This window comes from Oratosquilla oratoria, chromosome 3 (assembly GCF_046742065.1).
Source record: "Oratosquilla oratoria isolate Oo_2021 chromosome 3, ASM4674206v1, whole genome shotgun sequence".
In the NCBI taxonomy this organism is placed as follows: Eukaryota; Metazoa; Arthropoda; class Malacostraca; order Stomatopoda; family Squillidae; genus Oratosquilla; species Oratosquilla oratoria.
In genome coordinates, this window is record NC_134779.1 from 30,317,200 (window position 1) to 30,332,218 (window position 15,019).

At 42.6% G+C, this 15,019-nt stretch overlaps 3 protein-coding genes across 3 annotated transcripts in view; all 3 read right to left on the bottom strand.

The window, feature by feature from the left end:
* LOC143017489 (uncharacterized) overlaps positions 1–4,049 on the bottom strand; it is a 7,966-nt gene extending 3,917 nt beyond the window's left edge. The window contains exon 1 of the mRNA XM_076172281.1: positions 3,990–4,049. Coding sequence (XP_076028396.1) covers positions 3,990–4,049 — 60 coding nt within the window. The remainder of the gene's footprint in view (positions 1–3,989) is intronic.
* On the bottom strand, positions 4,046–5,149 carry LOC143017500 (uncharacterized). The gene is made up of 2 exons (XM_076172293.1): positions 5,141–5,149; positions 4,046–4,924 (listed from the first exon to the last, which is right to left on the bottom strand). The coding sequence occupies exons 1-2, from the start codon at positions 5,147–5,149 to the stop codon at positions 4,046–4,048; spliced, it is 888 nt and encodes a 295-aa protein (XP_076028408.1).
* An 8,354-nt stretch (positions 5,150–13,503) lies between these two features.
* On the bottom strand, positions 13,504–14,815 carry LOC143017511 (uncharacterized). The gene is made up of 2 exons (XM_076172304.1): positions 14,807–14,815; positions 13,504–14,562 (listed from the first exon to the last, which is right to left on the bottom strand). The coding sequence occupies exons 1-2, from the start codon at positions 14,813–14,815 to the stop codon at positions 13,705–13,707; spliced, it is 867 nt and encodes a 288-aa protein (XP_076028419.1). The 3' UTR covers positions 13,504–13,704.
* Between the last annotated feature and the right edge of the window lie 204 nt (positions 14,816–15,019).

The window sequence follows — 15,019 nt, forward strand, 5'->3', positions numbered from 1 at the left end:
ATCTCCCACCTATTACTCCACGGAAGGGTAACAAGCTTAATCAGGTATTTCCTCATTCCCTCAAAAATAGCCTTTCTAAAGTCAGGTACTAATATGACACTCTTATTTTCATTTCTTTCCATTTAATTCTAACTATTATTTCTTCATGATTTCTAATATCTAGTCTGTCACTCAATAGTGTATTTCTTTTTATATCATCTTTGATTGTTAACAATAAGTCCAAGGAATTCTCCCCTATCATACATTTGGTAATCAGTTCTTTTGAGAAATTATCATACAAAAGATTTAAAAAATGCGCTTCCAGATCTACTGAACTGTCCCAATTGGTGTTTCTACAGTTAAAATCTCCCATGATCACAATTTTTTTTTTGCACCGCGACACCCTGCAATTTTGTTGCAACAAGGGCACAGTCTGTTCTATACTCAGGCTAGAAAGTCTAGAGAGAACTCCAGCAATAAGATTCTCCTTCCTACCTATTATCTCCAAACAAATTTATTCCACGCCCCCCCCCTCATTAATAGAGTCATTGATATCACATTTAACTGTGCTTTTTAAGCAAAAGTGCTACTCCTCCCTTCTTTCCGCCTTCCCTATCCTCGTGAAAGACTCTATATCCCTCTATCTCGATTTTGGGACAGAAATGTCTATTCACCATTTTCACCCAGGATTCGGTAAAAGCTGTTATATCATATCCTTCTACACAAGCTTCGCCTCTCAATAAATCAGTTTTATTCGTGACGCTTCTGGTCTACAAATCCATTGTCTAACTGTATCTGCTTTTCAATTTCTGTATGTTGACCTCCATCGGGTCTCCCGATGTTGATGGCTTAGAATTAAAGTGCATTGTGGTTGATTATATATATATATATATATATATATATATATATATATATATTGTCAGGGGGATACAAATTTATGTATATACTCGGTATTATTGAGAATTGGGCGTGAGAGAAAAGAAACACAAAGGTAACACAACACGTGTTTTTATTGGATAACAAGAGCACAACTAAACCATCTGAAACACATAAAATATATATCACCTGTGTGATATATATATATATATAAGAACAAAATGTATACTACCACTCCTCGGCTCTGCAGCGCGAGGCCGAAGAGTCCAATCTCCGCGGACGGGTCCCCAATAGTGTCCTAAGGACGGGCGCGCGTCTCCTTCTGTGTCCTACAGCTCTGGTCTCCTTCTGTCCCGGGGCCTCCCTCCGTGGAACTGGGAGGGGAGGGGGGGGGTCCGCCCTCAACGGCAGGCGGCCGTAGTAGTGTGTCTCCTGGTCCCTCGTGGACTCCTTTTGTCCCGGCGGCGCCGTAAGGTGTCTGTGCACTTCTGTCCCGAGCCCTCCCTCCGTGGAACTGGGAGGGGAGGGGGGGGGGTCCGCCCTCAACGGCAGGCGGCCGTAAGGTGTGTGTACTTCTGTCCCGAGCCCTCCCTCCGTGGAACTGGGAGGGGAGGGGGGGGGTCCGCCCTCAACGGCAGGCGGCCGTAAGGTGTGTGTACTTCTGTCCCGAGCCCTCCCTCCGTGGAACTGGGAGGGGAGGGGGGGGGTCCGCCCTCAACGGCAGGCGGCCGTAAGGTGTGTGTGCACTTCTGTCCCGAGCCCTCCCTCCGTGGAACTGGGAGGGGAGGGGGGGGGGTCCGCCCTCAACGGCAGGCGGCCGTAAGGTGTGTGTGTCCTTTCGTCCTGGTGCCCTCTTATACATCCGGGAGGGTGAGGGAGAGTGGAAGGGCATGGCTGTGCGCATGCGCACAGCAGTAGACCTCGTAGGGACAGTTGGCAACACTGAGCCAAGCCTGACCTCACGCCACGATTTCGGCCGGCCAGGTGTGTGCTGGGTCACCTCCACCGCCAAGCCTCGTTTCGGCCAAAATCACGTGATCAGTGGATGATGAGGCGTCGCGCCGACAGCCTCCCAAGTCTCGTCACGTGACCCACGTGACATTCTTCCGATGATGGGGACAACTCGCGACGCGGGTCGCGAGTTGTAAATGTGCCTATTAGCCTTGCTACCTCGATCTTCCGGATGAGCGAAAAACCTCAGGATCTTTCTTTTTCCTTGAGGGAAAACTCCGATGGAAGATCGAGAAGCTGTGGCTAATGTGACCAATATGGCATGACATATAAGTGTCGAATGTCTGTGCGTGTGTGTGTGTATGTAGACGTGACTGTGATCTGGGGACAAAAAGATACAGCAGTATTTGTTCTACACACATTCCTACAGCTCTGATTTGCCTACGGCTCACGCTACACTCCTACAGCTCTGAATTGCCTACGGCTCACGCTAGCTGAAACTACTCCTACAGCTCACGCTAGCTGAAAAACTAGGCACACTCCTACAGCTCTGAATTGCCTACGGCTCACGCTACTCCTACAGCTCTCTCTACTGAAGCACTGGAACAAACACTCCTATCTGGAACTTCTCTGGTTCCACTAACCTGATCCACGGCCGGAATTCCTTTCTCGGCTCGCGGAACACGAACGAGGGTAAATTAACCCTACCGTGCTAAACTGCTCACTCTAGCTGAAACTGACTGCTCGGGTTGATCCAATTGCTGTGGACCAGCACCTTGTGTTTCTATCTCTCTTTCTCAACCGAGTCCCTGTTCGACGCGCCAATGTCAGGGGGATACAAATTTATGTATATACTCGGTATTATTGAGAATTGGGCGTGACCGTGGAACTGGGAGGGGAGGGGGGGGGTCCGCCCTCAACGGCAGGCGGCCGTAAGGTGTGTGTGTCCTTTCGTCCTGGTGCCCTCTTATACATCCGGGAGGGTGAGGGAGAGTGGAAGGGCATGGCTGTGCGCATGCGCACAGCAGTAGACCTCGTAGGGACAGTTGGCAACACTGAGCCAAGCCTGACCTCACGCCACGATTTCGGCCGGCCAGGTGTGTGCTGGGTCACCTCCACCGCCAAGCCTCGTTTCGGCCAAAATCACGTGATCAGTGGATGATGAGGCGTCGCGCCGACAGCCTCCCAAGTCTCGTCACGTGACCCACGTGACAATATATATATATATGCATGTAGAGACATTGGGACAAATTATGGAAAAGGTGGAGGGGGAAACACGGGTCTTTATCTGATTATCGAGTTTATTCCTGACCGGTTTCGCTTACAATAGCTTCTTCAGAGGAGTGTTACTCTGGGTCGAAGTTGGCGGTGTATATAGTGAGTCAGGCCCACGTTCCCTCCTTGCGGAGTGGTTGGTGGCTGGTTCCAGTACATGTCAAACAGCATCGGTACAATATAATACAATAATAGTAATATAATAATAATACAACACAACACGATCTATGATACAATATACAATATAAAATATAATATATGATATAATATACCAAATCATATCATGGTATATCACATTATAATACAACATAATAATTAGCATCGATACATAATCAATAATAATAAGAATAAATATACGAGTTTTGAAAAATGGAAATATATATGAAAATAAATGTCACCGTGATATTTTGTCACCGTGTTATGTCTGAGTTGTCCTGGGCGTCTTTCATTCCGTCCACTCCACTTCTCCCACCTCCCGGCCCGTGCTGTGTCCGGCAGTCATGTGTAATGTTTCAACTGTTCCAGTATGACACCTCAAACAGCATCGGTATAACATATGATAATAATGTTATCAAACCGATGCTGTTTGAGGTGTCATACTGGAACAGTATATATAAATAATAGATCTGAGCAGCCTTTACTAGCTCCGGTGTGAAGCAGAGAAAAACGGGTGGGACTCCTGATTGAAGGTTTGGTCAGGTAGGGGAACAAGAGGAGGCCGATAGGGCAGAGGGTAGGGTGGCATTCTTGACGAGTCATGTTGCTTGCCCAGGACCTGAATTTGGTACGGTGCGCTCACACAAAAATCCATAGGCTCACGTCACACCACATCAAGTATTACAGTGTCTTTAAGGTTGCCGTCCTCACGGTCTCAGAGAAATGACACGAAATGTGTTTGAAACACTTGCCTCTTGGAGGCCGTCGGGTGGAGACGGGGCATACCCACTATCCATCACAACAGTGATCATGGGGTGCCGTAGGTGGCAGACGGAGTAGAAACGCTGCCCACAGTGAAGGAGCCACCCCCACTGACAACGCCTCCAACTCCACCACCCAAACCAGTACCAATAATACCACCTCCGGATACTACGCCGCCACCCGACACACCACCCAACCCAATACCAGTGACACCTCCACCGGACACTGCACCGACTCCGACGCCGAGTCCCACACCGGACCCAAGACCGGTTGCACCGCCGCCTAGGTCAGTGCCCTGAAGGGTGGCGGCAGACGACAGAGCCTCTTGAAGGCTGATGCCACCGGGGAGCTGTGGGTTCTCACCTTCGTTGTAGCTGACGTAGTATACATCGGGACTCTGTCCAGCAGGTGCGGGTACTTCGATGACCTCTTGGCCGCCGGCTGAGCCCTTCTTGCTCAGGACATAGACGAGTGTCTTTTGTTGTGGAGGAGGGACGACGATGGGGCGAGAGCCTGCGGGCCTCTCCGGAGTGCGGACGAAGACGATGTTGTAGTTGACCTTTGGCCTGGGGGCTTCTGGTGTAGGACCAACCGATATGTCCTGGTGTGGAGCCTGGTACACGAAGACCTCTCGGGACACCTCCGGTTGGACACAACGACCGAACGCGTCATGAACCAAGCCGTCGGAGCAAGGGCCGCCGTGACCTCCTCCGATGCCGACTGACCCTCCGACACCGACGTGCCCTCCACCAATACCGATGGAGACGCCTCCGACGCCGCCGGAAGAGCCTCCGATAAAGCCTCCTGATCCTACGAAGCTTCCCGTTGATGGTCCGAGTAAGCCGCCTCCTCCTGAAGGCGTTGGGAGTTGGTAGCCTCCCTGACTTTCGGCGCTGGCTGCCGCCAGGAGAACGGAGAGGTGAATCTGGTGACAAAGAAAACAAATTAGAAAAAAATGTATAACACATACTGTAGATTCTACATCAGAGCAGGACGTATGCCATCCATCCCGCGCACCTATTAGCACAATGTACTTTTATTTACGAGCTCATGTTATATGGCACACACTTAACTGCCCAAGACGCAGTCGCATCTGCGCAATTCCAAAATACAGAGGAGCAACGGGGGAACCTACCAAGACGAGCTTCATGTTGGGATGCTGTGGCGAAACTCAGGATGACTCTGCCTTATATACAAGCACCAGGAGGAAGGCTCAAGTGGACGAAGCCTCCTTTCGTCCTTTCTTCTGAGATTACCTTGGAGGGGGGGAGGGTGCGCGTCCTTTCCAGTCACTCTCTTCCCCCTCTTCACCCCCCACAGTCTCATAGAACGCAAAGAAAAAACACACACACACACATATATATATATATATATATATATACAAATTTATAAAAAAAAATATATATATATATATAAAGATATATATATATAAAAAAAAATATATATATATATACATATATATATATATATATATATATACATGATTTCAAGAAGTCTACAGCGACAATGGCGTTGTTGAGCTTATATTGAAGCTTTAATTTGTCTCGTGCAACAAGTTTCTGTGCTGGTTCCAAATAGCTGAGAAGGTGTCCAAAAGACATTTGGTGCAGTTTTCTCTTTGTTTATTTTCTCCAATACTCGGTCATCCTCAGGGAGGGAGTTACAAAGTTTTGGTGATTACATGGGTTTATATACAGGCCGTACATTGGCCGAACACTGGGAGAGGTCATTGTCTATAGCCGTGATCCGTAGCGTTGCGTACGTGGAAGTAGCAACTTTCTTGTGGATTGTGGAAATGGGTGTAATTGTTTGTGTTATGTGCGTCTATTGCTTGGGAGTGTGGTTGTGGGCATGAGTTGTATATATATATATATATACATGTATATATATATATATATATAGTATATATAAATATATATATATACATATATATATATATATATATACGTGTGTGTGTGTGTGTGTGTATTTACCTAGTTGTATTTACCTAGTTGTATTTTACGGGAAGGGGAGCTATGCTCGTGGTGTCCCGTCTTCATATCTCATTTTATGTAGACTATTTTTTAAATTCGTGTATTGTTTTTGCACACACCACTTTCTCATCTAACTTGTTCCAATTGTCTATTGCTCTGTGAGGAAAGCTGTTCTTTTTCAAATCTCTTCTATAGCTGTCTTTTTTTATTTTCTTTCCGTGTCCTCTTGTATTTCTGTCATCCCATTTTATCAGATTCTCTCTATCAGTAATTTCTATGCCTTTCATGATTCTGTAAATAGTTATCAAATCTCCTCTCTCTCTTCTTTGCTCTAGTGTCTGTAGTTTAAGTTTTTGTAGTCTCTCTTCATATGATAGTTTTGAGAGTGTTGGTGCCAATTTTGTAATTGCTCTTTGTATTCTTTCAAGTTTTTTTATACATTTTTTTGTACTTGGTGACCATATCGTTGCTGCATATTCCAATCTTGGTCTTATCAGGGTGATTAGGATTTTCCTCACCATTTCTTCATCCAGGTATGTAAATGCCACTTTGATTGTTCTTATTAAATTATAGGTTTCTCCAAAAATCTTATTTATATGTTTCTCAGGTGACATATTATTCATAACAATGACTCCCAGGTCCTTCTCATTTTCTACTCTTTTTATTCCTTCTTCTCCCAAATTATATGATCCTGTTATTCTGTTTTTGCTTTTTCCAAATTCCATTATACTACACTTTTTTGTATTGAACTCCATCTCCCACTTCCTACTCCATTCCTGTACTTTATTTAGATCTCTCTGTAGTGATTCACAATCTTCTTCAGTTTTCATTCTTTTCAGTAGTTTTGCATCATCTGCAAAGAAGCTCATATAGCTTTCAATTCCTTCATCCATATCATTAATATATATAGCAAACATTATTGGGGCCAGAACTGTTCCCTGCGGGACACCGCTTATTACTTCATTCCATTTTGAGTGCTGATCTCTTATCACTACTCTCATTTTTCTGTCTTGCAAAAAGTCTTCCATCCAATTTAGCAATTTACCTTGTATTCCTCCTTCATATTCTAATTTCTTAAGCAGCTTCTTATGTGGTACTTTGTCAAAAGCTTTTTTTAGGTTTAGAAATGCACAATCAGCCCATCCATCTCTTTCTTGTATTATATCTATTAGCCTTGAATAGAAACATATTAAATTGGTGACGCATGATCGTCCCTTGTCTGAATCCAAATTGCCTTGGATTTAGTACGTTGTTTTTTTCCAAGTATTTTACCCATCTACTTTTGATAATTCTTTCACATATTTTTGCTATTGTACTTGTTAGAGAGACTGGTCTATAGTTGGTAGGTTCTTCTTTATTTCCTCCTTTATATATAGGTACTATATTTGCTTTTTTCCAATCTTCTGGAACTTTTCCTTCTTTTAAGGAACTGCTTATTATGCTATGTATTTTGTCTGCCAGTTCATTCCTGCATTCTTTCAGAATCCAGTTTGCTATTTCATCTGGCCCATGCGATTTTCTGACATCAAAATTACCCAAGTGTGTCAATATTTCATTCTTTGTTACTTCTATTTCTTCCATAGGGGGGACTTTTTTCCTTCCACTCAATCTCTTCAGGTTGTATATTTTCCCTTGTAAACACTGATTTAAAATGTTTGTTCATAATTTCTGCCATTTCCATTTCCTCAGTGTATTCAACTCCTCCTTGTCTTAATTTCTCCAAGTCTTGTTTGTTTTTCAGTTTATTGTTTACAAATCTGTAGAATAGTTTTGGTTGATCTTTACACTTTTCTATAACATCTTTTTCATATTTTCTTTTTTCCTCTCTGCACTTTTGTACATATTCATTTCTATAACCAGTATATATTTTCCATTTTTCAGGTCTTCTGTGTTTTTTCCATCTGGTCCAGGCTTTGTCTCTTTTGTCTTTTAACTCCCTACAACTTTTGTTGTACCAGCATTTTACATATTCTTTTTCTTGTTTTTGTCTTGGGACATACTTTTCCACTCCTTTTTTGTAAATTTTTGTCAAGATATTCCATTTCTCTTCCACTGATGTTTCTTCTTTGTATATTTCTTCCCAGTTTTCTTGTTGGAAGAATTCTCTTATTTTATCAAAGTTTGTTTTTTCATACATCATTCTTCCTTTTCTATATTGTTCATTTCTTTTGATATATTTTTCTTCATTAAGTTCCAGTTCAATCAATATGTGGTCACTTTTACCTATTGGTGTTTTATATTCAATCTTGTCCACTATTCTAGGTTCAGATGTAATTATTAAGTCTAGCCTCGATGGTTCTTCTTCATTTCTATACCTAGTGTTCTCTTGTATCCATTGTGTCATTGAATGGTCAGTAATCATCTCAAGTAGAGCATTTCCCCATGAGTCATCACCACTCTTTACTGTCATTTCTTCCCAGCAGATTTCTTTGCAATTAAAGTCGCCCATCATAACTATTCTTCCTCCGTCTTCCATTATTTTAGTTAATGCTATCTTTGTGTCCTCTAACATACTTTTATGTTCACTCTCCTCCCATGAGGCTGTTTTCGGAGGCACATAATTGATCACAAATTTTCTGCTCTTCTTATCTCGGTCTTCCACTTCTATCATAATCATCTCTACTGTATTCTTTCCATATATGACACCTTTCACGTTTATATCCTTCTTAGTCAGGAACATAACTCCACCCCCTTGTTTTTTCTCTCTGTTTCTAATCCAATAATTGTATGTATCATGTCCTACACTGTTGGGTGGTAGTGGGCCTTTTAATTTTGTTTCTACAATTCCCATTATGTCCGGTTCTTTTTCTTTCAAATAATCATTCAGTTCATTCAATCCTGTTATCAATCCATCTATATTTGTGTAAGACACTCTTAGTTTTCTGCCACTTCCATTGTGTTCTCTGTTTCCCTTATGTTTTTCTTTAGTATGTCGAACTGCTTTATTTTCATGTTCACTACTCTCCAATAGAATCTCTCTTTCTCTGACTCCGTTCTTTCCTCGTTTTTTGCCTTAGCTTCAATTCTTTTCTTCTTTTCTTCCTCTCTTTCCTCTTTATTCATTTCTCTTTTTATCCATACCTTTTTATATTGATCATTTGTTGCTAGTTTCCCTGTCTTGGATAGAATTTTCTCTGCCGTTGTTTGTGACCTGAATTTAATCTTAATTGGTCTGGTCTTATCTGTACTATATTTTCCTAGTCTGAATTTTTCCTCGATTTCCTTTATAATTTCTGGTTCATCTTCCTGGACTAATTTTAATAAACTGCTTACTCTTTCATTTTCCTCCTTGATTCTTGCGGTTCTATCTGGGTTATGTTTCTCTTCCATTCCTAATATAATTATACATTTCTTTTTGTCAGCTAATTCTCTTACTATATTCTCCTTCTGTCTCATCACTTTAATAACTGAGTCTTCATTATGTTCTTTCAATTGCTGTTTGACTATGTCAGTGAATGAAACCTTATTCCCTTCTTGAGTTATTCTCCAATTTTTAACTTCTGTAGCTATTTTCTCTCTATTTTCATTACTATTCTTCTTCAATTTCTCATTCTCCTCCTTTACATTTCCTAACTGTCTTTTTAGGTCCTCTATTTCTTCAGTTAAGTTTCTGTTAGCCTTCTCTAGTTGTTCCAACCTTTCAATTCTCTGGAAAATGGAGTCTACATTACCTAACTTACGTTCCAAGTCCTCGATCACCTTATCAACTCTCTCCTCTAGTCTTATCAGTCGGGGGGGGGGGTTGTGTCCCCCCCACCCTCTTTAAATCCCTGGAACATATTCTCGTCACTTTCTTATGTATTGCTCCTCTCTATACTTCTAATCTTTACATTTTTATTAGACATTTGATCCTCGCTAAGTCTTTTGTTTACCTTCCGCTTGTCTGGCTGGGCAAAGTCTACTCCCTCCTCATTTCCTTCCATTTCCCTCAGTAATCCCTCCCCTTTTCCTCTTTCCCTACGTTCCCACTACTCCACGAGCAATTTCCCCCCCACCCTGCAAAAACACTAGGCACTTCTCTTTGCGTTGGGATCCACAGACTTCACTTTTCTTCAGAACGTCTTCTAAGCCGTCCATTCGTTGAAGTGTGTGTGTGTGTGTGTGTGTGTGTGTGTGTGTGTGTGTGTGTGTGTGTGTGTGTGTGTGTGTGTGTGTGTGCCAACCATCCAACATAGATACCTTACAAGGCTTAATCTCCTTCAATGCTATAATTATCTTCTCTTTTCCTAGTGTCCTGCAATTTTCCTCACACATCTCAATCATTTTCTTGTTATCTCCCTGTGCCACTATCAAAGTCCCCCAATTCCTATCTGCAATTAGTAAATACCCGAATTACTCAAGTCATCTTCCTTTAACCACCTTCACTTCTTCTAACATTTATTCATCATCAGCCGTTACATCCTCTCTACACTCTTCATTTCCTCAATCTTCAATTCCTTTTAAAACATCTTTATAGTCTATACAAAAGTCTCCATCAAAATCTTACCTAATATTACCTCTCATCTGTTTTCCTGTTTCTAGTTTGCTGCCAGTCTTCATATGCTTAATTTTTTCTCATACCACCGCCTTGATATATTAATCCTACAGTTCACTACATCTCCTTCTGTTTCCTCTTAGATTCTTCATACCACATTCCACCTTTGTACACATTAGCACCTCCTCTTCAAAACATTCACATTCCGCTTCTGTTTACTTTTCTCTTTTATTCCTCATGACCTTTCATACTTTCTTCAGCTTCGGCAGGTATTCTTCCTCTTTTTCTTTTTCATTTGATTTATTTTACATCACTTTTCTGATACCATCATTTTTTCTCCCATCCACCTAGCCTTCTTTCTCGTTATTTTTCTATTAGATAATAATCTGAAAAGCCACTGCTTTCTACCCTGAATACCCTGAATACAATTCAGAACTCTTTCAGTCCTCCTTTTGTGTTCCACTAGAGTCAATTATCTCCCTATTGACTACCCTCCCATTCACCTTCATTGGCCATATACACTTCTATTTGTCTCTCTTCAACACTTTTCAGAATGATAGTTTTCTATTCAATGTAGGTCTGTAACATCTCTCAGCTATAGTTACTTCCTACAAACCCACGCCTCCCTACTATTCTATCCATTGGATTATCCTCTAAGCTGATCCCTGGGGATCTCCACTAGTAACACTACATCGTTTAAATTTTGCACTATTAATACTGACCCGCTATTTTGTGTCACCAATCCATGCTCTAATTCATTCAAACACTGTCCTTCCTATGCCATGGACCTTGATTTTATTTAGTAATCTATGGTGGGGCACCTTGTCGAACGCTTTCCTAAAGTCGGGGTATATAACATTGTAACTATTATTATCTGCCGCCTTATAGACATAAGTGTAAAACAGGATAAATGATAAGTTACACAGGATCTATCCTTGGTGAACCTATGCTGTAAGTGACGAATCAGATTATGCCTCGCTAAATGTCCCCTGATGCTATTTATTATTAATGATTCCAGCATTTTACCTATCACTGACGTCATACAGATTGGTATGTAGATGTGGATAGAAGATTTATCACTCTTTTTGAATACTGGAACAACATTCTCCTGTCCCCAAGAAATAGGCACGAATCCAGTGTCAACCGACTTATTGAATACTTATATTGGTCACATATTTCAAATTTGCATCCTTGAAATTTTTTCTTCTTGACCCGTGGACTTTGTTACTTTTAATGCATATATCTATTTTACTACATCTTCCTTGTTAATTTTAATACTATTTATTCTATTTCCCTCTTCCCCACTGAAGATCGGGTTATAATCAGGTACCATATCTAATCTCTCTTTTGTAAATACTGAGAGAAAAGATTCATTAAATGCCTTCCTCATTTTTTCCTCTGTATCTATCAAGAAATTCTAGTCGAATTTAATTGGGCATATCTTTTCCTTATTTCAAAGTCTGTGCAGATGAAAGAAACCCTGAGGGTTAGATGACGTTTGTCCGGCAACCTTGATTTTGTAGTTACGTTTAATTGTGAGCGGGTTCTTTTCAACCAGCGCTGCCATTTCATTATACCTAGTCCTAAGGCGTGTTTCTTCCCTTTTTACTCTATCATAAAGCCTTCTTATCATTTTGATTCCATTTTTCAACCTATCCTTCATTCAGTTGGGTATATTAGTTTCTGATCTAATCTTCCTGTAGGGTATGATTTTTTTTTGGCTAATCAGAATCTATCAGTCAGAGTATTGTACAATCCCTCTAGATCCCTGACTTGTTTGTGCAATCCAGGTTGACCTCGTCAGTGACCTTATTTGTGGGTTCTCCTATCTTCCACCTTTTACTCCACGGAAGGGTAACAAGCTTAATCAGGTATTTCCTCATTCCCTCAAAAATAGCCTTTCTAAAGTCAGGTACTAATATGACACTCTTATTTTCATTTCTTTCCATTTAATTCTAACTATTATTTCTTCATGATTTCTAATATCTAGTCTGTCACTCAATAGTGTATTTCTTTTTATATCATCTCTGATTGTTAACAATAAGTCCAAGGAATTCTCCCCTATCATACATTTGGTAATCAGTTCTTTTGAGAAATTATCATACAAAAGATTTAAGAAATGCGCTTCCAGATCTACTGAACTGTCCCAATTGATGTTTCTACAGTTAAAATCTCCCATGATCACAATTTTTTTTTGTACCGCGACATCCTGTAATTTTGTTGCAACAAGGGCACAGTCTGTTCTATACAAAGGTTAGAAAGTCTAGAGAGAACTCCAGCAATAAGATTCTCCTTCCTACCTATTATATCCACACAAATTTATTCCACGCCCTCCCTCATTAATAGAGTCATTGATATCACATTTAACTGTGCTTTTTAAGCAAAAGTGCTACTCCTCCCTTCCTTTCTCCTTTCCTATCCTCGTAAAGGACTCTATATCCCTCTATCTCGATTTCCGGACAGAAATGTCTATTCGCCATATTCATCCAGGATTCGGTAAAAACTGTTATATCATATCGTTCTACACAAGCTTCACTTCTCAATAAATCTGTTTTATTCGTGTCGCCTCTGGTCTACAAATCCAATGTCTAACTATATATGCTTTTCAATTTCTGTATGTTGACCTTCATCGGGTCTCCCGATGTAGATGGCTTAGAATTAAAGTGGATTGCGGTTGATGATATATATATGTATATATATATATATAATATATGTATATACATATATATATATACATATACATATATACATATATATATGTACATATATATATATACATATATATGTATATATATATATATTAACATTATGTTTAATATCCTTTTATCCAGTCTGTTATCATACATATAATTTGACACACACACAGAAAAACGCGTTTGAATATTTAAGCCTTTTTATTTGTTTATATATAAATAATAGATCTGAGCAGTCTTTACTTGCTCCGGTGTGAAGCAGAGAGAAACGGGTGGGACTCCTGACTGAAGGTTTGGTCAGGTAGGGGAACAAGAGAAGGCCGATAGGGCAGAGGGTAGGGCGGCGGCCTGGACGAGTCAGCTGCTTGCCCAGGGCCTGAATTTGGTATGGTGCGCTCACACAAAAACCCATCGGCTCACGTTACACCACAACAAGTATTACAGTGTCTTTAAGGTTGCCGTCCTCACGGTCTCAGAGAAATGACTTGAAATGTGTTTGAAACACTTGCCTCTTGGAGACCGTCGAGTGGGGACGCGGCATACCAACCATCCATCGCAACAGTGATCATGGGGTGCCGTAAGTGGCAGACGGAGTAGAAACGCTGCCCACAGTGAAGGAGCCACCTCCTGTGACAAGGCCTCCAACTCCACCACCTCCGGATACTACGCCGCCACCCGACACACCACCCAACCCAATACCAGTGACACCACCACCGGACACTGCACCGACTCCAACGCCGAGTCCCACACCGGACCCAAGACCGGTTGCACCGCCGCCTAGGTCAGTGCCCTGGAGGGTGGCGGCAGAAGACAGAGCCTCTTGAAGGCTGATGCCACCGGGGAGCTGTGGGTTCTCGCCTTCGTTGTAACTGACGTAGTATACATCGGGACTCTGTCCAGCAGGTGCGGGTACTTCGATGACCTCTTGGCCGCCGGCTGAGCCCTTCTTGCTCAGGACATAGACGAGTGTCTTTTGTTGTGGAGGAGGGACGACGATGGGGCGAGAGCCTGCTGGCCTCTCCGGAGTGCGGACGAAGACGATGTTGTAGTTGATCTTTGGCCTGGGGGCTTCTGGTGCAGGGCCAACCGATATATCCTGGTGTGGAGCCTGGTACACGAAGACCTGTCGGGACACCTCCGGCTGGACACAACGTCCGAGCGAATCACGAACCAAGCCGTCGGAGCAAGGGCCGCCGAGACCTCCTCCGATGCCGACTGACCCTCCGACACCGACGTGCCCTCCACCAATACCGATGGAGACGCCTCCGACGCCGCCGATGGAACCTCCGACGCCGCCGGTGGAACCTCCGACAATGCCCCCTGTTGATGGTCCAAATATGCCAGCTCCTCCTGAGGGCGTTGGGAGTTGGTAGCCTCCCTGACTTTTGGCGCTGGCTGCCGCCAGGAGAACGGAGAGGTGAATCTGACGATGAAAAAAGGAAAATTGTTTAGTTGGTATTCTTTCATGACACATACTGTAGATTCTGCATCAGAGCAGGACGCACGCCATCAGTGTCGCGCGCCTATTGGCAAAGGCATTTTTTTTTACAACCCCCTGTTATATGATGCACACTACGCGAGCTGAATTAAGCCACATATGGGAGAAGACGCTGTCCCATCTGCGTAATTCCAAGGCACGGAGGAGCGACGGGAGAACCTACCAGGACGAGCTTCATGTTGAGATGCTGTGGCGAAACTCAGGATGACTCTGCCTTATATACAGGCACCAGGAGGAAGGACGAAATGGACGAAGTCGCCTCTCGTCCTTTCTTCTGGGATTGTCTTGTGGGGGGAGGGGGGTTCTGCATCCTTTCCAGTCACTTTCTAACCCCTTCCTCACCCCCCGCACACAGTCTCATACAATACGCACGAACAAACAC